Below are 23,317 nucleotides of genomic sequence, written 5' to 3'. Positions count from 1 at the left end.
GAGGGGGAGGGGAGGGGGAGGAGAAGGGGAGAGAGAGAAAGAGAGAGAGAGTGAGAGAGAATGAATGAACGAGAATGGGATACTACCTGGCCATAAAAAAGAACTAAAATCATGTTCATATGCAGCCACATGGATGGAACTGGAGGTTATTAGTGAAATATAAGCCAGGCACAGAAAGACAAACATTGCATGTTCTCACATATATGTGGAAGAAAAAAAAAAAAAGTTAATTTCATAGAGTTAGAGAGTAGGATGATAGACACGATAGACATTAGAGACTGGAAAGGGTGTGTCAGGGGGATGCGGGGATGAAGACAGGTTAATGGGTATAAACACAGCGAAGAGGAATAAGAGGTAATGTTTAATAGCAAAGTAGGGTAGTTAACAATATACTATTTCAAAATAGCTGGAAGAGAGGACGTGAAATGTTCCCAACACACAGAAATGAAAAATATTCAGTGATGGATATTCTGAACACCCTGACTTGATCATCACACCGTCTATGCATATAATAAAGCATCACATATTCCTCATAAATACATAAATATACACAAATATTATGTATTAATTTAAAAATTAGACATTTTCTTCTACAAAACACCCTGTGAAGAGGATGAAAGGAAAAGCTTCAAACTGAGGGAAAATATTTGCAAACCACATATCCAACAAAGTATCTAAAATATATAAAGGACATTTAAAACACAACAATAAAAAAGCAAACAAGCCAATTAGAACATGGGCAGAAAACATGAACAGACATTTCATTGAAAAGGACTTACAGATGGCAAATAAGCACAGGAAACAATGTTCAACATCATTAGTAATCAGGGAAATCCAAATTAAAACCACAATATAGCAACACACCTACCAGAATGGCCAAAATAAAAAATAATGACAATACCAAATGCCAGCAAGAATGCAGAGGAATGTAAAATGGTACAGTCACTCTGGAAAGCAATTTGGTGCTTTCTTACAAAATAAACATGCAATAACCATACAACCCAGTAACTGCACTCCTGGACATTTATCCCAGGGATAACAAAAATTCATGTTCACACAAACATCTGTACAAGAATGTTCATGGCAGCTTTATTTGCAATAGTCAAGAAATGGAAACAACCCAGATGTCCATCAGCAGCTAAAAGGAACAAACTAAGTGGGATATGTAAAAATCTAGATAAATCTCCAGAAAATTATGCTGAGTAAAAAGAGTCAATTCTAAAAGGTTGTATAACATTTGATTCCAGTTATGTAAGATTTTAGAAATGTCAAAATTTAAGAAATGAATATCAAATTAGTGGATGCCAGAAAGTACGACTAGGGGGCCAGAGCAGCGTGGGATGGAAATTGGCACGGTTATAAAGGGTAACAGGAAGGATCCCAGGGTAACAGAACACCAAGTCAGTGTCTTGACTATGGTGGTAGATACATGAACCAACACGTGATAAAGTATATGGAATACATGCAACGAAGAAATGAATACTACTAAAACTGAAGAAATCTGAATAGATTGATAAATTGTATCAGTGTCAATATCCTGGTTGTGATACAGTGCTATAGTTTTACACTATAGATAAATTCATAGATACAAAAACAACTTTGTTATTGGAGGAAATTGGGTAAATGGTACCTGTAATCTCTTTGTATTATTTCTTACCACTGCATGAAAATCTACAATTATCTCAATAAAAATTCCAATTAAAACTAAAAGATTATTCAATACAGATAGACATTCTCATGGAAGAATCCTTGTAACAATAGTAAGAGTTTTAAGAACACACTAGCAGAAGTATGACTGCCAAAGAGCAATCCAAAAAGCAGAAAGTCTGTGAGAGTCCACCTCCTTGTTTCTGAGAAATTTTAATATTGATCACAGAAAAGACATTAACCCAAGGCATATCCAAGGTACCAAGATCTCAGTTATCCAGAAGAATACATCCAATGCTTAATAAGGATTAATTTGTGCTAAAACTATACCCTAAATTATTGCTAAGACTACTCTAAAGTTTAATTGGAAAAAAAAAATCTAAGTAACAGATTTAAGCATCTGCTAGAAGCAGAAACACATTCTCATGTTTTATAATTCATTCATCCACTTGACAAATGTTTATGCAACACCTTCTTTGAACAAAGTCCTGGGCTAGGGAAAGGTTACTCCGGCACTATCACCTCCCACCACCCGGCCTTGAGCCTGCTCTCAAGCGTCTTCCCAAATAGGAGGGGAGATCAGATAAAAAGAAAATGATAGCTAATTTTATTGCGACCACAAGGCAGTTTCTGATCCAATACAATTAAATGTTTTTTGATTTATCCACAGATGACAGAGTGTGGTGACAAGGGTTATGATAATGTTAGAAATTTTAGTTTTCTTTTCATAGTGGTTATCATCACAGTAACTATAAAAATGCAATATAAACTATAAAAAATGCAAGTAATAAACAGTGGCTTTATACCCTTTCTAGACCACTCCAGGAACAAACCCATGTAAAACAAAAATGCTAGTCTTTAAAACAAGCCAAATGAGGGCATAAAAAGACCAGCTGTCTCTAACCAAATCATTTTTTAGTATATACCCTCTTCAATGACACAACATCTGTAACATTCCCTAACAAATCCAAAGCACTTTACACTTTGTAAAGCAGCCATAATGGATGACTGCAAAATTCCTTAAGAATCTGTTTCATTACTCCTCTCAAATCAAATGAAGGGTCTCCAAAAGGATAGATCCAAAGCCCAATAAGGATTAACAAGGGCTTTAAAAGCAGCTCAGCTGACATCTTTAGATTCTTATAGTGGACAAAGCAGAGAACAAGCAAGATGTGTAAACTGAGTCAAGATTATGTATCTAGGGCTGGGCACAGTGGCTCACGCCTGTAATCCTAGCACTTTGGGAGGTCGAGGTGGGTGGAGCACAAGGTCAGGAGTTCGAGACCAGCCTGGCCAATATGGTGAAACCCCCGTGTCTACTAACAATACAAAAAAAGTTAGCCAGGCTTGGTGGCGCATGCCTGTAATCCCAGCTAATTGGGAGGCTGAGGTAGGAGAATTGCTTGAACCCAGGAGGCGGAGGTTGCAGTAAGCCGAGATCGCGCCACTACACTCCAGCCTGGATGAAATAGCGAGACTCCATCTCAAAAAAAAAAAAAAAAAAAAAAAAAGATTATGTATCTATTGGGTACGCTTTACCTTCCAACTGTTAACAGGATTCTTTGATGTCTGCCATCAAATAGTAATTCAGGATTTGTGATTCTTAAATACATAAATCAGGCTATTCTCTATTTACTTACTGTCTAAGACTATTGACTCTTAGCTATAAAATTACTATTAACTGTCATAATATAAAAAAGGTCCAATATGTTCTCTCAAAATAACATCTTCCTAGAGTCAAATACAAATTGAACTTACCACTTTTTTAAAATCATCTTCTGCTTCATCAAGTTTTCCTTGTTTGAGTAATAAGTGACCTCTCTGTAATCTTGCCTAGAAAAAAAGGGGGCGGGGAATTATCTTGAATATTATAGATTTCTAAATCTTTTTAAACACTAAGAATAAAACTAAATAAACAAATTATTAATATTTATTTTTCCAACTGCACATCTGACTTGACACCAAGAATAATTCCTGGAACCAATGAATGTGTATAATTTTTCTTAAAGTATGCTTCCTTAAAAATACTTTCTAGCCAAGAAAACTGAAAACATGTTCACACAAAACATTGTACATGTATGTTCACAATGATAGCCAAAAAGTGGAAATAACCAAATTCCCATCAACTAAATCAATATACAAATATATCCATACAATAGTATTCAGCCATAAAAAGGAATGACATATTGACATGTACTACATGAATGAACCTTGAAAACATTACACTAAGTGAAAGAAGTCAGACACAAAAGGCCAAATAGTATACGATGTTATATTATATAAAACAAATGTTTAAGTGGTTGCCAGGAGCTAGGGGAGCAATGGGGAGTGACCGCTAATAGGTACAGGGCTTCTTTGGGGGTTGATAAGAGTGTCTTACAAGTAGCTAGTGGTGACCACTGCACAACTTGTGAATATACTAAAAACCACTGAATACTTTTAAAGGGTAAGTCTGATGGCATATAAATTATACCTCAATTTTTAAAAATACTTTTTGCCCTAAAATAAAAGTTGCGTATGTTGGGACTTTACCAAAGCCTCTTCCCTTTTAACATGCATCAGTTTCTCCCCCTTCATCTGATATTCCTCTTCTTCTAATCTGTATAATCCCATTTCTTTCAAGAATACCAACTCTGTATGACCAATGAAGCCACATCAATATTCCACTTAACCCTATATACATTACTTTTACAGTACATAAAATTTTCCTAACCCTGTTAAATTCATCAATACAATAAAAAGCAAGATTAAACTATCATAAAAAGCCATTTCAGCTATCATAATACTAAGAAAATGAGCCATTTAACCTTTGTGAAAGGTTGTGCTTGCTTAGCTGTGTAAGATAAATCCGAAAAATATTTGAGATTTGGGAATTCCATCTTAAAATATTAGTAGTATCTCAAATCAAACATTCACCCCATATCTAATCAGTTACCTCAAATCCTTCCCGAAATACAGTAGGAAATAAATAATAAATGGTTATCAAATTAATGCTGAAATCATCTAATTGGTCAGTGGTTGTCAATTCTGCCTCTGAAAGCCCCACCTGAGTTCTACCTCATGAGTCCCTTCCTGTTCACACGTCTATCACAACCTTTATGGTGACCTGCCAATCATCAGAATTTCCTACTAGGCTACAAGTTTCTCCATGCCTGAAGCTTGTGGATTGGTTCCAGGGGATGTCTCTGCTAATTTAGCATTTTATTGTCACCACAAATCACAGCCCAATTAAGTAATCCCCACTTTACTCTTCCTGGTACAGCCTTAAGTAGAACTGCCACCAGTCACCTGATAGCCTCTTAATTCAGCCTCTTCATCACCTCATGTCTCAGCCTCATATCTTGCCTCACACTCCATCCTCCATACAGATTTGTCTCTCTAAACCACAAAGCTGACATCACTGCCAGACTTCCGAAAAAAAACATCTAATGTACCCGCTGTTCTCTTTCACACTGATGTTTGATTCTAGGGACTTTGAACTTCTCTTGTTCCTCAGTCCACTATATCACTGTAGCTTTGATCTCTTCCAGCTATGTCTAGCATGCCAGTCCTCACTTTATGAAACAAATTAACTCTCCCCAAGTTCTGTTAAGTTCCCCTTTAAAAAAAGTTTAGATATACTTACTGCAGTGAAGTCCATCTTCAATTGAATCACTTTAGTTAAATCAGGAAGTGCAGCTTTTGATTTACCCATAGCTAAAAAGACAGTAGCCCTCCGATAATAAGCAATATAGTTATCAGGGTCACCATCTGAAAATTAAAATATTACCTCTTAGTCATTTATTCAAAAATTAAAAAAAAAAAAAACAAACAAATCACCTGGACAGTATCAGCATTCACAACTCTACTAAGACGGACATTAAGAATCTCATCATCAAAAAGGAGTCATGTTGCCTAGCAAGATCAGTACAAATAGACCTAGAATAGGGGTCAGCCAACTATAGCCCGAGTCACATCCAACCCGCAGACCTCAGTTAAGAATGTTTTTTACATTTCTTAAAAGTTGCCCAAAAAAAGAAAGAACAAAAGAAAAATATAAGACTGTGGCTGCAAAGCTGAAAATAACTTGTCTAGCCCTTTAGAAAAAAAGTTCACAAACCCCTGGTCTAGAATATTAACTATATTCAACTTATAACCTTTTTATTGGGGGTGTGGGGGACAAGGTCTCTGTCACCTAGGCTGGAGTGCAGTGGCATGATCATGGCCCTCTGCAGCCTTGACCTCCCACGCTCAAGCAATCCTGCCACCTCAGCCTTCTGAGAGACTGGGACAACAGGCGTATTCCACCACAGCCAGCTAATTTTTTTTTTTTTTAACTTTTTGTAGAGAGTCTCACCATGTTGCCCAAGCTGGTCTTGAACTTCTGGCTCCAGCAACCCTCCTACCTCAGCTACTCAAAGTGCTGGGATTACAGGCATGAGCTACTGCACCCAGCCTCAACTCATAACTTTTATAAGTATGCAATTCAGTTTGTCTCTGCGGAGATTTTCCTAAGTGGAATACTAAGAATGTGGACTACGCACATTAGTGTACAGGGTTTTAGAAATGTATAAACCTCTAACTAAATTGATATATTGAATGTACAATCTCTGCTCCCTCACAAACTCCAACTAGAATGGAGGTGAAGAAATCAAGGTACAAGGACAAAGGAGGAGAACAGAAATGAGAGAGACTAGAGAAAGGGACTAGAAAAGTTAAGATTTGTAAGGAAAGCAGAAAGATGAATTAGGTTTCTGAGCTAATTTTACTCTGCTTATTAGCACCTACAAAGTACAGAAAAGAGTAGATTCAATCAGAAGCAAATCTTCTGCAGAACAATCCTTCTAAAATGCAATTTGGAAATATAAGTATATAAAGAATTCTAAAACTAACCTTGACAAAAGCCGGCCATCAATCTTTCAAAAATAAAAGATTTATCTACTCAGGTGTTCATCATCATAAGATACACAATTAAACTCCCCAAAAGTTATACTCCTAAAGCTTTTGTCATTTGGAAAAATTACAATAGGAGAATCTATATGGCAGGACAGTCCATAATCATTCAAAACATTCAAAATTATGGTTGTAAACAGTTGTTAATGGCATTGAAAATGCCAGGGGAAGGTGGGTCAGAAAAAGAGAATAGGCTATACAAACAAACATGAAAGTAGACATACAAATGGCCAATGAGTACATGAAAAGATGCTCTCCATCACAAATCATTAGGAAAATGCAAATCAAAACCACACTGATCTGCATGGGGGAACAAAAATACTAATAAAAACTAAAAAAGCAAAACCAAAAAAAAAAAAACCACATTGAGATACCAGTTCACATCCATTAGGATGGCCATTATGAAAAATAAAAAGATAAAATAACAAGTGTTCGCAAGGTGTGGAGAAATTGGAGCACTTGTGCACTGTTGTTGGGATGTAAAATGGTATGGCCACTGTGGAAAACAGTAAGATGATTTCTCAAAAAATTAAATGTAAAATTACCATGTGGTCCAGTAATTCTACTACTGTGTATGTACACCAAAGAAATAAAAGCAAGGGTCAAATATGTATTCAAACACACATGTTCATAGCAGTATTATTCACAATAGGCCAAAGACAGAAACAAGCCCAAAGTCCGTCAGTGGATGACTGGATAAACAACAGGTGGGATATACTACACATACAACAGGTTATTCATTCAGCCTTAGAGAGAAATGAAACTCCCAGGCATGCTACAACATGGATGAACCTTAAAAACATTATGCTAAGTGAAATAAGCCAAGACACAAAAGGAAAATATTGCATATGAGGTACCTAACATACTCAAATAATAGAGACAGAAGGTAGAATAGTGGTTGCCAGGGGCTGGTGTAGAGGGTTAGGAATAGGGCCCTATTGTTTAATGGATACAGAGTTTCAGTTTGGGATAATGAAAAAGTTCTGGAGATGGATAGTGATGACTCCCTAACAATTTGAATACACAATGCCACTGAATTGTACACTTACAAATGGTTAAAATGGTAGATTTTCATGCACTTTACCACAATAAAAAAGTAAAAGTATGAACCAGTCAGAAAAAAATGTATTTTTTTAAAAAGGAATTGGGTATTTTAACAATAAAAAAACCTTCTTTTTCTTAAATCTAAAAATGAAAATATATGATCCCAGCTAATCGTCACTAAAATTTCTTTACTAAACAACTTCCCTTAGGAGGTAAGGACAGGAGAGCAAAATCAATAGCCTGAATATAGGATATTTCTTAAAAATACTGTAATTAACTTGAGCAAAGAGTAGGAAACAGAGTAACTACATTTAGAACATGCTTGATATACAGTATTTTTCAGTTCCGTTTATATTTTATTTGTATGGTACAATAAATTAAAATTTTATGGGTTTGGTTTGTGAACTGGCTATAGAATGATTTCATACCTAAGAATCACTAACATTTAAGTGACGCACCAGAGAGCAGAAGGCAGTTCACTGCATGTCAACAGTGGCTATCCATGCAGAGAGATGGGGTTTCTTCTTTCTGCAGTCCATGTATTCCAAAATGTTTCACAATGCATATGGATTAATTTTATATTCATTAATTTTTTAAAAAAACTTAAGTTATCCAGGGTTATTCACACTAAGCAAAGAATAATACCGTAAATACCATGATTTAAGGCCTGACGAACACAACCCCATCAATTTCATATGTCCAAATCCTACTCAATCTTTGAGGCACAGCTCAAATGACTTATCTGACTATACATGGAAAAATAAACCTTTCCTTCTCTCAAATTCCATAACATTCTATAATTCCCTTACTGCACCTAACACTAAGCAATGATTATTCATTATTTATACACATTTGGCCCTCTTTATTCATGGGTTCCGCATCTGTGGATTCAACCACCCTCAGACTGAAAATATTTAGGGGAAAAAAAACTGTGTCTGTATTGAACATGTACTGACTTTTTTCATTATTCCCTAAAAAGCACAGTAAAACAATTATTTACACAGCATTTACGTGGTATACAGTAAACTGCATTAGATTTGTATTTGGAAAAGCCTGACCATTCCAATCCAAGAAGAAAAAATCTCCAGAGAGGACTGCGTATGACTTTTGTATTAAGGATCCCATCATATACAAAAATTGTCTACATATAGTATTTCTGGAGTGTTCACTTTCACTGATTTTACTGTTCAGTTTTTAGGCATTTTAAGATAGGAAATGGAATTGGAACTGCAATTTATAACACCAAACCTACAAAAATAAAGAATCTGTTGTACTATAAGATATATATTTGGTCTTCTTCCAGTTTCTCGACATACAGCTCCTAGAACCCATGGGATCTCTGGAGTGATTACTTTTTTGTATACTAATGAAATGGTTGGTAGCTGGGCACCCCTAGATAGTTTCAGGATGGGAGCTAGTTGCCAGGGGAACCTACCAGGTGAAAACGTTGGAACTTTGAGTACCCTCTACCCTCCTAGGGTTGTTGAAGGTTGAGTTGGTTACCAATAGCCAATGATATAATAAATCATAACTAAGTGATAAAGTTTCCACAAAAATCTAAAACGACAGAGTCTGGAAGAACTTCCATGCAGCCAAAAACATGGAGGCTCCTGGAGGATGGTACACCCAGAGAGGGCAAAGAAACACCATATCCCTTCCCATATGCCTGGCCCTATGCATCTCTTCCATCTATTTGGTTGTTCATCTGTATCCTTTGTAATATCCCATAATAAACCAGTAAACGTAAGTGTTTCCCTGAGTTCTGTGAGCTGCTCTAGCAATTAACTGAACCCAAGGAAGGGGTCATGGGAATCCTCATTTACAGCCAGTCAGTCAGAAGCATAGGTAAAATAACCAAGGCCTTAGGAATGGCTTCTGAAGTCAGGAGCGGTCTTGTGGCGCTGAGCTCTCAATCTGTGGGATCTTAGGCTACTTCCAGGTAGACAGGGTCAGAACTGAACAGAATTAGATGATATCCAGCTGCTGTCTGCTGAAGAATCTGTAGGATTACTTGGTGGAGAGAAATTCCCACACATTTTGATGAACAGAGGTCACAGATGTATTCTGCACTGTGAGAATATAACAGGAGAAACTGAATTTCTTTGTACTCTGAGAATCAAATGACAATTATAGTTTCATACATGAATCAAGAATCAATTTTCTGGTGAGGCACAGTGGTTCATGCCTGTAATACCAGCACTTTGGGAGACCGAGGCAGGTGTATCACTTGAGGCCAGTAGTTCAAGACCAGCCTGGCCAATATGGTGAAACGCCGTCTCTACTAAAAATATTAAAATTAGCCAGGCATGGTGGTGCACACCTATAATCCCAGCTACTCCAGAGGCTGAGGGAGGAGAAACGCTTGAACCCAAAAGGTGGAGGTTGCAGTGAGCTGAGATCACACCACTGCACTCCAGCCTGGGTGACACTGCGAGACTCCATCTCAATTTTCTTAGAGGCATCGGGTCACTTGCATGGTAAATCAAAATAGCCTTCCCTGGTTCTTCATCTTAAAATACCAACAGTTTCTGGAAGTAGAGTCCATTCCTACATCACTGTGCATGAAGTAGCAACTGAAACAAGACTCGGTTTAGAAATGCATGCTTAGTTTTTACCAACACAAGATTTGATAACCTTGAAAATAAGTACTTTTCCTATTATCCATCCAATATATAATATTGTTATATTGTTCATTATGTAAGTTATTTGCAAGCCTACATATGGAAATACTATATTTCATTTTAAACCACATAATTCAAATCCTTATACTAGATTATTATTATGGGAGATGGATTTAACCTCTACCCAGAATCCTAAAACTATCAAACAATTCAATTATGAGAAAATTATCCAGAATAAAACAATACAACTACTATCTGGAGAACACACATCAGAAAGCCAATTACAAGTGATGCTGTAATTGGTGGTAGTGAGAGGCACAGGAAAAACACGCTAGCCTGGTGTATTAGTCCGTTTTCATGCTGCTGATAAAGACACATCCAAGACTGAGTATTTTTTAAAAAAAAAAAAAAAAAAGAAGTTTAATGGACTCACAGTTCCATGTGGCTGGGGAAGTCTCATAATCATGGCAGACAGCAAAAGGCACATCTTACATGGCAGCAGACAAGAGAGAATGAGAGCCAAGCGAATTTATAAAATCTTCAGAACTCGTGAGGCTTATTCACTACTGTGAGAACAGTATGGGGGGAACCACCCCCATGATTCAATTACCTCCCACCAGGTCCCTCCGACATGTGGGAATTATGGGAGCTACAATTCAAGATGAGATTTGGGTGGGGACAGAGCCAAACCATATCCTCTGGATACGGAAAAAGTTTTATTGTTGCGCTCAGCTCACCCAACTAAACTCCTTCATTCAACAATTTACTGAACTTACCAGACATTAAAATAGTAGCATAGCTCAGAAACTTTTGAACTGGAATATGACCTTCAGAAAGTTGCTAGAGAACTTTTTGTTTCCTTTTGTGTACATGTAAACAGTAATGTTTGTCCTCATTTCAGAAGTGAGGCTGAAATGTGATGAGAGAGCACCGTAACAAGTTTAAGTGATATAAAAATGTAGAAATGGATTCTGTTTTTTGATTCAGCAAAACTACGTAAGCGTTCTTACGAAGTAAATGAAGAAATCGATCATTTCACACTGCCTACCATTTAATCTTCCACTTAAGACATTCGTTCATGCCAGATATACCTAAGACCCTCTGTAAAGTCTATTAAGTTTAGGGTTTCAGATCCCAGGATTCATTATCCCCACAGTTCTTTTTTGATAAACACACATCTCATAAGAGTTTCAAAAGGCCACAACACCCCATCATCATCTACTGCATAATCCTATTGATATGGGAGGGGAGCAGGGAAGTGCTGGGTAGAGAAGGGTGGGGTCCCTGGTGAGGGCTGCACCCTTGGGCCTGTGCCCATGGACCTAAGTGAGAACAGGCACTCCTGTTTTCATGCCCAAATGTTGCATTTTCCAAGATCACACTGGCCAGCCACGTACTCCATACTGTACCCATATAAATCCATAGACCTTAAGCAGACACAGACACAAACGACTGGATGTCTACAGGAGAAGAACATACCAGCAGACACTGGCAGAGCAGAGACGGCACAGTGACATGGATGCCGAGGGGAGTTCAGCCAGGAGCGGCCATAGAAGAGTCTGGCCGCTGGGCAGCCCGACTCCAGAGGAAGACCACCTTCCCACTCTGGGGGGATCCCCACTTTCGGCTCCCTATCCATCTTGCTGAGAGCCACCTCCACCACTCAGTAAACCTTGCATTCAACCTTCCAGCCCACATATGATCTGATTCTTCCAGTACACTGAGTAAGAACTCAGGCTGTGACACTGGCCCCGTCCTTGCAATAAGGCAGAGGGTCTATTGAGCTGACTAACACAAGCCATCTGCAGATGGCATAGCTGAAAGAGCACACTGTAACACACACCCGCTTGGGCTTCAGGAATCCTACACATTGCCATGGGGCCGGAGCCCAAAAGCGCTCCCCACGGCCTCTTCACCTGCCCATTTGCGTGTTCCCAGTAAGGGTTTGAGCAGCAGGGCCCCGAAGACGGAAGCCACAACTCTGTCGCACGCCCTGCAAGGCAGATATGAGAACTCTCCCATTTCACTATAATAGAAAATTTAAAATATATTTTCTGGGTTTTTTGTTTTTGTTTTTTTGTTTTTGAGGCAGAGTCTCACTGTGTTGCCCAGGCTGGAGTACAATGGCGTGATCTCGGCTCACTGCAACCTCCGCCTCCCAGGTTCAAGCAATTCTCGTGCCTCAGCCTCCCGAGTAGCTGAGATTACAGGCTACTGCCACCATGCCCGGTTAACTGTATTTTTAGTAGAGACACGGTTTCACCATGTTGGCCAGGCTGGTCTCGAACTCCTGACCTCAGGTGATCCACCCACATCAGCCTCCCAAAGTGCTGGGATTACAGGCGTGAGCCACCACGCCCAGCCTTAAACTTTATTTTCTATAGTTTGTTATGAACAATGTGTCCTACATGAACTAAAATGATAAATGGTCTTCCTAGAAATCAAGATGTGTGGCCAGGCACAGTGACTCACGCCTGTAATCCCAACACTTTGGGAGGCCAACGGGGGGCGGATCACCATGTCAAGAAATCGAGACCATCCTGGCCAACATGGTGAAACCCCGTCTCTACTAAAAATATGAAAATTAGCTGGGCGTGGTGGCACATGCCTGTACTCCTAGCTGCTCAGGCTGCTCGGGAGGCCAAGGCAGAATCGCTTCAACCTGGGAGGCAGAGGTTGCAGTGAGCCGAGATCGTGCCACTGCACTCCAGCCTGGCGACAGCAAGACTCACTCTCAAAAAAACAAAAAAAAAAGAATTATGATGTGTATCCCATTTGAGAGTCACTACTACTTGCCAGATCACGTTTAACAAAATGACACTTTATTTGGGAGACAGAGTTTCACTCTGTCGTCCAAGCCAGAGCACACTGGCATCATCAGCTCAATGCCACCTCAAACTCCTGGATTCAGGCATTCCTTCCACCTCAGCCTCCCAACTAGCTAGGACTACAGGTGGGCACTGCCATGCCTGGTTGACTTTTTTTTTTTTATTTTACTTTTGTGGAGACGGGCTCTTGCAATGTTGCCCAGGTTGGTCTCAAACTCCTGGCTTCAAACAATCCTCCTGTCTCAGCCTTCCAAAGTGCTCAAAGTGCTAGAATTACAGTTGTAAGCCACCACACTGGCCTGTTATTCAGATTCAGAATGTACTAGCAATGACTTACGTTCTCCCTTTACTAAATCACACCAATAAATTGCCATGTTTCAGCATCACTGATTTATACCTCTTGGTGAACATAGTAACATTTTACTGGGAATTTTGGGAAAGAGCTGTCTCAAAAAGCCTTGTATTGCAGTGATAAAGCTACAAAAAAAGAAGCAGTCATTTAAAACTACTTTAATTATATGCCATAGCCCTTGATGTTTCTAATACATGTGAGACTAAGAAAACAATAAAGTATAAAATAGGTAGAAGGTATATACATTTCTGCAAATATTCTAATGGTAGTAGGTAAGAATAAATACTTTAAGACACACTTTTTCTAAGACAGTAACTGAAAAAATTTTAAATTGCCATGCTGCAGCACTGAAGACAGTTTGAATCACCAGAAAAAGTGTGGACTTAGTAACGATGTGGTCACACAGTAAATAGCCCTTAGTGAAAAAACTTGTGCAAATTATTGTGCAAAGTAACCACTATTTCTTAAGGTGAGTTAGTCATTGAAATGCAAACTTCCTAACAGAAATGTCACATAGTTAAGAAACCCTTTATTATAGCAAACCTGTTTTTAGAAAAGTCTTAATTTTCGGAGACACAAAAATTGTATTTCTACATTCTTTATATATCCTAGTGCACCTTTTTTTTTTTTTTTTAAGAAAAAAAACAAGACAGAGAAGGAGAGAGACAGAGTCTCACTCCATCGCCCAGGCTGGAGTGTGGTGGCACAATCACAGTTCACTGCAATCTCCGACTCCTGAGCTCAAGCAGCCCTCCTGCCTCAGCCTCCTGAGTGATTGTACACTATTTTCAAAGAAATATTTATATTCATTATTACCATCTGATTTTCACAAAAATCCCCATGGGTGACACAGTGAAAACTGCTGGGAACTTGCAGGTAACTTTTTAAAGTGTGCATTTTCTTACATAACTGGACCAATGTCACAGGATTATCCAGTGGCAAGGCCAAGATTAAAATCTGTTTCCCTTTTCAAGGTAATCCACAAAGCTATACTTTCTAATAGCTTCATAGAGTAGAAGTTCTCTGTATATTTATAGAGCAGGCTACTGCAGTGGAACTATTTATGTTTCACCTGACATCCCAACAGGTGCGAGCTACCCCTACATTCCAAGGTGAGATTTCTAGGGCCACTTGAAAAGTTTATAAGTGTCCTCTTTGCAGGACAGAGTAGACTGACTGGCGTATCTGACTCATCCCCAAAAAATCTAAATGGCAAGAGACTAGCAGGCTCTCTGCTCTCATAAGAAGGAAGAAGGGGTTGCTATTTGGACCGTCCTCTGTCTACAGACATGGTCAAGGCAAAGAATACATGTATGCTTCTCACAGACCAAAGAGAGCTGGCTTGGGTTGTCTTAAATCTCATCCACAAGGCAACTCGAGAAGTCCTTTGCATTTCCATAAGACATTTTAGAACCAGCTAGTCAATTTCAATGAAATAAAGTGCTAGAATTTGATTAGATTTAATTGAATCTGTAGACCAATCTGGGGGCCACTTGACATCTTTACAATATTGAATCTTCCTATTCACGAACATGGTATATCTCTTAAGTGTTTTGTAAGTTTCTTATAACTATTTTTGGGGTTTTCAGCAAAGTGTTCTTGTACATCTTTCATTAGGTTTATTCTCAGGGTTTTTTTTTGTATTTGTTTATTGCTAATATATAGACTCTGTTGCTACAAAACAGAGTCTATATATTTAAAAGGTGTTTTTTCTTGCTAGTGAGTGTTATCTAGTGAGTTATCCAGTGAGTGGCCTTGCTAAATTCATTTCAATTATGATAGTTTGCAGATTATTTGTGTATCATCAAGTTCTCTGTGAATGATAGTTTTATTTCTTCCTTTCTCAAAATCTTTATGCCCTATTTCTTGCCAAATTATAGTGGCTGGGCAACTGTATTAGTTTGTTCTCACACTGCTAATAAAGACATACCCAAGACTGGGTAATTTGTAAAGGAAAGAGGCTTAACTGACTCACAGTTCAGCATGACTGGGGAGAACTCAGGAAATTTACAATCATGGCAGAAGGGGAAGCAAACACATCTTCTTCACATGATGGCAGGAAGGAGAAGTGCCAAGCAAAAGGGGGAAAAGTCCCTTATAAAACCATCAGATCTCATGAGAACTCACTATCATGAGAACAGCATGAGGATAACCACTGCCACGATTAAATTAACTCCCACCGGGTCCCTCCCATGACAAAAATAAGTAAAACTGTATTTTCCCATAACATAATGTTGTATATGGAAAATCCTAAAGAAACAACACAAACACAGAAATTATTAGAGCTAATAAACAAGTTCAGCAAGGTTGCAAGACAGAAAATTGGTATAAAAATTGCACTGGCTAGGCCAGGCACAGTGGCTTATGCCTGTAATCTCAGCTCTTTGGGAGGCAGGTGGATGACTTGAGGTCAGGAAGCTCAAGACCAGCCTGGCCAACATGGCGAAACCGTCTCTACTAAAAATACAAAAATTAGCTGGACGTGGTGGTGCATGCCTGTAATCCCCGCTACTTGGGAGGCTGAGGCAGGAGAATCGCCTAAACCTGGGAGACAGAAGTTGCAGTGAGCCAAGACTGCACTACTACACTCCAGCCTCCTGGGTGACAGAGCGAGACTCTGCCGCAAAAAAAAAAAAAAACAAAACTACATTAGCTCGGGCCTCTAGCAGAATGTTGATTACAAGTAGTAACAGTGGGTATCCTTGTCTCATTCTCCACTCAGCAGTGGTGGGGTATGGGGAGAGCTACGAATATTCACCATAAAGTATGATGGTAGCCATAGGATTTTTGGTGTACTCATCAATCTAGATTCCCAAACTGTTTAAAAGATGTTTTTTCTTTCACAAATGGTGTTAAATACTTATCAAATACTTCTTCTGCACCTTTGAAATAATATTTTTCTCCTGTAGTCTTTTAATGTGATGACTTATACTGACTTTTGAATGCCAAACCGAATTTACCTCCTTGTAATAGAAACCAGTGGTGTGTGTATGTGTTTGTGTGTACAAACATAATATTTGGACTTCTTTAAAATTTAGATTCATTTGTTATTAGGTTTTTCAGAATTTGTGTAGTTATGTTCATGAGACTTTCCTATAATATTTTTATTGTAATGTTCTTACACTTGGAAGAATGTGTATTCTGTAGCTGTGTGCAGGTGTTATGTGTATTTCAATTGGGTCAAGTTAACATCTTTACTGTTGTCTGTTTTCCTATATATTACTGAAAGAGGCTAAAGCCTTCCACTATAATTATGAATTTATTCATTTCTCCTTTTAGTTCTGTCAATTCTTGCTTTATGTATTTAGAGGTTATATTATTAGACTCACATCCATTTAAAATTGTTATTTTCTGGTAGAGTGAACCCTTTAATTGTGTGGAATGGCTTTCTCTACTACTCACAAAGGTATCTTTTTTTCACTTTTCCCCTCATTTTTCAACTTTTCTATGTTCTTATAATTATGCCATGTCTCTTGAGTAGAGTTTTGGTTTTTTGTTTTTTTAATTTGGAGATGGAGTCTCACTCTGTCGCCCAGGCTAGAGTGCAATGGAGTGATCTTGGCTCACTGCAACCTCCGCTCCCAGGTCTAAGCGATTCTCCAGTCTCAGCTTCCCAAGTAGCTAAGATTATAGGTGGCCACCACCATGCCTGGCTAATTTTTATATTTTTAGTAGAGACAGGTTTCACCATGTTGTCCAGGCTGGTCCCAAACTCCTGATCTCAAGTGATCCGCCCACCTCAGCCTACCAAAGTTCTGGGATTACAAGTGTGGGCCACCATGCCCAGCCTTGAATAGAGGTTTCTAATCAAAAAAATCTGTTTCCTATGAGTTCAGAGAGGTAATAACATCTGTAATAAAAATCTGAGTTTAAGAAAAAAGCATAAAGAAAAGTATGACAAACCAAAACCTAACTACATTGAGTTTATATAATAAATTACAACAATAGGATGATAGTTTTTCTGAGAGCACAGCTGTATCTTATGAAAAAACATACCAGCTGGGCATGGTAGCTCACACCTATAATCCAAGCACTTTGGGAGGCTGATTCAGATGGCTTTAGAACAAGAGTTTGGCTAGGCAACATGGCAAAACTCAGTTTCTATAAAAAAATACAAAAATTAGCTGGGCATGGTGACATGCACCTCTAGTCCCAGCTACTCGGGAGGCTGAGGTGGGAGGATCACCTGAGCCCAGGAGGCAGAGGTTGCAGTAAGCCAAGATCACACCACTGCACTCCAGCCTGGATGACAGAGCAAGATCCTGTCTCAAAAAAAAAAAAAAAAACACCACCCTCCCTACCTGTCAGGTTGTTAACTAGACACACTCAACCATTCAAATCAAGGTAAAAATACATAAGTAAATAAAAAAGACTCTGAGGAAAGTTAATGTCAAAAAGTCCCAGCACAAAAGTTTAGCAGTGACTCATAAGGAAATCCAGGCCAGGTATGGTGGCTCATGCATACAATCTCAACACTCTGGGAGGCCAAGGCAGGAGGACTGCTTGAGCCCACAAGTTTGAGACCAGCCTGGACAACATAGTGAGACCCCATCTCTACAAAAATATAAAAAATAAAAGTTGTAAGAAGTAGTTGGATATAGCGGCACACACCTATAATCCCAATTATTCAGGAGACTGAGGTTGCAGTAAGCCATAATCACACCAATGCACTACAGCCTGGGTGAGAGCAAGACCCTGTCTCAAAAAAAAAAAAAAAAAAAGAAAAGGAAAGAAAAAAAGAAAAGAGAGAAAATCCATTAAGCCTTCATTAAGAACCTATTTATTCTGGTCATCTCACTTCTTACAGTCCTAACAGATGAACAGCTTCAACGAGAGCTGATTCTACAGACACGAGTAAGAAATAAGCAACAGTGTAAATAAAGAGCAGCTGGGGTCTGCTCTTTATACTGAAGAGGCAATGAACTGCAGTATCTCCCAAGGGTATCAAGTAAACATTGAAAACCCAAGTCATCAAGAAAATTAAACTGCATTCAGTAAAATCTGTTCAAAAAGTAAAAAGCCAGCCAGGCGCAGTGGCTCATGCCTGTAATCCCAGCACTTTGGGAGGCCAAGGCGGGCGGATCACAAGGTCAGATCAAGACCATCCTGGCTAACGTGGTGAAACCCCATCTCTATTACAAATACAAAAAATTAGCCGGGCGTGGTGGCGGGCGCCCGTAGTCCCAGCTACTCAGGAGGCTGAGGCAGGAGAATGGCATGAACCCGGGAGGCGGAGCTTGCAGTGAGCCAAGATCGCGCCACTGCACTCCAGCCTGGGCGACACTGGCAGAGCAAGACTCCGTCTTAAAAAAAAAAAAAGTCAGAAGCCAAATAATACACTGAGAAAAGCTGCTTGTCACAATTATCTTGAATTATCCTTGGTAGTAGCAGGCCTCACTAACCTTCAAAATTTTCTCATGTTAGATGCACATACATTTAAATGTTAAACATTTATTTTATCAATCTATTTGGCTCAGAATCCCACAAATATATTTAAATGTTTTATTTAAACATGAAATAATGTTTATTTTAAATGTTATTTAAAAAGAAGAGCTATTACTAGAATTCACTAAGACACTGAGTGATTTGGTTCCATGATACAAACCTACGGCAGCATGAAACTGAGATAAAGCATCAGCTAGCTGTCCAGCTGCAAGTAATTTCTTGCCCAATTCAAGATGTTTCTCAACATCTGCATTTACTCCACATTCGGCACCTAAAAATAAAATTAAAAACAATCAGTTAACTTTCCACGAACCAAGATTTAATTCTAAAAAATATAATATTAAAAATAGTTATCTGTCTCAGTCATCTACTCAGATGAGAAAACTCACAGAAGCTGAAAAATGATGTAAAGAACATAACATAAAATACAAACCCTATTTCATTTTATGGAGTATAAGACAAAAACTATACCCATCTTGACCTAATTAGTCAAAAGAATGTAACCAGTCTAGAAAATAAAGGAAAGTTGTGTAATGCAGAAGTAGTAAAAGTATTTTGAACAATAAAATGAAAATTGTTTGAAGTTAGAATCTCACCTTTAATGAATATCATATAGACTGTTATAACATTTAAGTATTTATTAAGCACCTACAATGCACTAGGCACTATTCTAGGTATCTGGCATAAGTGAGCAACATTCAAAAACTCCTGCCCCTCATATCCTCCTGGCACCTGATGTTATCGTGGGAGGAGACAGACATGATAAATAAGTAAATTACATAGTATGTTACGTGAAAAGTACTGTGGAAAAAGTCAAATCATGTAAAGAGGTAAGGAGTTCAGGGTACTTAGAGTAGTAAACAAGGGGGTAAAGGGCAGGACTTCTTGAGAAGCTGACATCTGAGCAAGACTTGAAAAAAGTGAGGAACTCACCATGCAGACAGCTAGGAAAAGAGCTTCCAGGAAGAGGGACCAGCTAGTGCAAGGGTCCTAAGTCGGGAGCATGCAGATATGTTCCAGAAACAGCAGAGAGGCCTGGATGGCTGCAGCAGAGCCAAGAGGAAGATAGTAGTATGATGTCAAAGAACTAGAGGACCTGACTATGGCTTTGAATATTTACTTGTCTTAAAATAGGGAACTACTGCAGAATCAATAACATGATCTGATGGACTAGGCCAATTATCAATGTATTGCCTCTGGCTCTGAATTCATCCTTCGGTACTTGCACTGCAATAAAGGCCTGGAGTTTGCAAGCATTTCCTCTTTACAGTGAGTATAATGTTACGCTTTGTCAGTATAGGGCACTGAAGCAACACCGCAGAAAGGACACTTCCTAGCTCTGCTTGCTGTATTTTACTGTCTTCTGGCTCCTGCTGCATGGTCTGTCATGGGGTGGATTTCCTGGTGCATGGTATGGATGAGGAGGACATCCAGGGGTACTTAGCCATAGCTGTATGCCCAGGGGTCCAGTTCCTCAGTGACCTGGCAACATCAGCCCACACATTCCAGATTTTACACCCACAGAAGCACCTGGACTCCCTTCATAGACAGGCTGACCAGCCTTGGCTCACCTATATGTGAAAGGATTGTTTTCTGCTTGCCCAGTTACTATGGACCAGCCACCCAGCAATCTTCTTCATCAGCAAACCTGGGCTACAGCTATACCTTCTCCAGTAAGATCTAAACCCCAGCCTGGTAGAGGGGACCCCTCTTGCAGGTTGCTCCTTCCTTGAGGCTGTCTCTTAGTCCTAGAATATCCGTCAGAGTTCTCTTTACTAGTTACTCTTCTATCATAACTTAACGGTTCTGAGATTAAACTTCCCCTTTCTAAGTAACTACATGATTTCTGTCTCTCCTCAATGGACCATGAGTGACACACGATTGGTATTGGGAACAGTCCTAGGTGACAGGCCCACAGAGATGCAATTTGAGGACTGGTTTGGTCATGATCTTGGGCTTCAATGCAGTGCTAAGTTCATCGCCAATGGGAGATGAAATGCTAGTAATCCACAGTAGGTATTGGAGTCACAATTAACTAAGCTATCACTTTGGTTGACTGTAATGAAGTACTAACTGAGGCACATGTCTTAGAAGCCCAAGTGGCTGCTGCAACTGACCACAATGGCAGAAATTATGAAAATAAATACTGTGATGTGGGGTGGGTTCTTTTGAGAGCACTAGAGCAGGGTCCCCAAGCCCCCAGCCATGGACCAGTACCAGTCCATGGCCTGTTAGGAACTAGGCCACACAGCAGGAAGTGATCAGCAAGCCAGCGACATTACGACCTGAGCTCCGCCTCCTGTCAGATCAGTGGAGACATTAAATTCTCACAGGAGCACAAACCCTATCATCAATTGTGCATGCAAGGGGTTTAGGTTGTGCATTCCTTATGAGACTCTAACTAATGCCTGATGATCTAAGGTGAAACAGATTCATCCCGAAACCAGCCCCCCCACCCACCCAACCCGGTCCGTGGAAAAAGTGTCTTCCACAAAACCAATCTCTGGTGCCCAAAAGGTTTGGGAATTGCCGCCCTGGGGCACCTACAGGGAGAAAATAACCAGCTCAGATCCAACTTTCAGCTCAAGTCATGGTCAGATTCAGCTGAAAATCAAATATAAAATTTAATTTGATTATGAGGGTTGCTGAATTAAAACAATAGCTGAATTCATGGTCTCACCAAGTTCCTCCTGTGAAAGTTAGGGCACAGATTAGTAAAGAACAGAATCCTTAAATTTGGAATGGGAATATTTATTTGGACCCAAATGAAACTGACCAACTTGAACCCCCAAGTCCTTCTGAGTCTCCCTTACCAGAAGTAGTGTTCCCCCCTTGTCTGAGGAGATGAGTCTTCCACTGCTTAAAAACCTGAGGACAGCTTTACCTACGGTGGAGGCCTTAAAAGAGGATGCTCATCCTCAAGACACACCCTAACCACTGCCATTGTCACTAACCCCTGTCTAATCTTGGCAGGCTCCAGAGGAACAGGTATATACTATGACCCAAAGGAAGTAGCTGAACACACCAAAAGATCTGCTGATAAACGAGCAGAATCCCACCGAACATACCCGGCAATAGATTCTAAAGGTGCTAGACCAGGAGGGTGAAATATAACACTACATTGGCTCTAATTCATTTATATGTGCACGCTTATAAAGCAGAGGTCAACAAACCGTTTTTGTAAATACAGTTTTACGAGAACGGGGCCATGCCCATTAATGGATGGGCCATACTGTCTATCGCTGCTTTCACACTGTAGCAGCAGAACAGAGTTGTTGTGACAAAACCCAGATGGCCTCTAAAACCTAAAATATTTACAATCTGACCCTTTACAGAAAAGGTTTGACTACTTCTATACTAGAGATCCCACATTTAATGTGTTAACTCACAAAACTGGAAGTGGCTTTAACAGCTTACTTGATTGGCTGACTGAAACTTGAAGTTTAATTTAATTAGTTAAACATTAATTATATTAATTTAACATTTAATAAGGCTGAGATTCCAAAGTTTCCCTAGCATAATAAGAGAGAGGAATCCAAAGGCTCAGAGAGACAAGAAGGTTGGACTGGATTTATCATGTGTTACCTACACACCAAACTGCCACTTATGTCCATGAGAGGGCCTAGAAAACACTCCTTTTACTAAGGCATTGAGAAACCTATTAGTGGCCAGGCGCAGTAGCTCACGCCTGTAATCCCAACACTTTGTGAGGCCAAGGCAGGAAAACCGCTTCAGGCCAGAGTTCAAGAGCAGCCTGAGCAACATAATGAGACCTCATCTCTACAAAAATATAAAATAATTAACCAGGTATGGTGGCACACACCTGTAGTCCCACCTATTTAATACTTGGGGGGCTGAGGCAGGAGGATGGATCCTTTGAGCCCAGGAGTTCAAGTTTGCAGTGAGCTATGATCGTGCCACTGTATTCCAGTCTAGGAGACAGAGCAAACCTTGTCTCTGAAACAAATTTTTTTTTTTTAAAGAGAGGGAGAAGTGTATTAGTGAGGGACCACCTACAAGGTTTTCAAAATTCTTGTCACTCCCCTTTGTAGGACAGGTATGACTACAGGAGCAAGTCAATGTTGAGATAAGTTGAATTCAGTGGGGATGATGGGATTTTAGAGTTGCACAGAAACTTAGGCAGCAGCACTGAACCATCAGAGACAAGGTGGGCACATCAATGCAGAGGCTCTTAATAATCAGGTAGATAAAATGACATACTCTATGGATGTCACTCAACCTCCTTCTCCATCATATCTAAGCTTGTGCAATGGACCCATGAACAAAGTGGCCATGGTGACAGGGAGGGAGATTATGAATGGGTTCAAAAACAAAGATCAGGCCAGGTGCGGTGGCTCAGGCCTGTAATCCCAGCACTTCAGGAGGCCAAGGCAGGCAGATCACCTGAGGTCAGGAATTCGAGACCAGCCTGGCCAACATGGCAAAAC

General features: G+C 39.6%; 1 protein-coding gene across 1 annotated transcript in view; it reads right to left on the bottom strand.

The window, feature by feature from the left end:
- DNAJC3 (DnaJ (Hsp40) homolog, subfamily C, member 3) overlaps positions 1-23,317 on the bottom strand; it is a 107,032-nt gene that overhangs the window by 57,095 nt on the left and 26,620 nt on the right. Inside the window, exons 2-4 of the mRNA XM_011933801.1 lie at positions 19,030-19,140; positions 5,273-5,397; positions 3,406-3,480 (exon numbers count right to left, since the gene is read on the bottom strand). Coding sequence (XP_011789191.1) covers positions 3,406-3,480; positions 5,273-5,397; positions 19,030-19,140 — 311 coding nt within the window. The remainder of the gene's footprint in view (positions 1-3,405; positions 3,481-5,272; positions 5,398-19,029; positions 19,141-23,317) is intronic.

The sequence above is a fragment of the Colobus angolensis genome, unplaced genomic scaffold (genome assembly GCF_000951035.1).
Source record: "Colobus angolensis palliatus isolate OR3802 unplaced genomic scaffold, Cang.pa_1.0 Scaffold13, whole genome shotgun sequence".
NCBI lineage: Eukaryota > Metazoa > Chordata > Mammalia > Primates > Cercopithecidae > Colobus > Colobus angolensis.
Note: the sequence above shows the minus strand (reverse complement) of the source record. Positions and strands in the feature narration are given on the sequence as shown.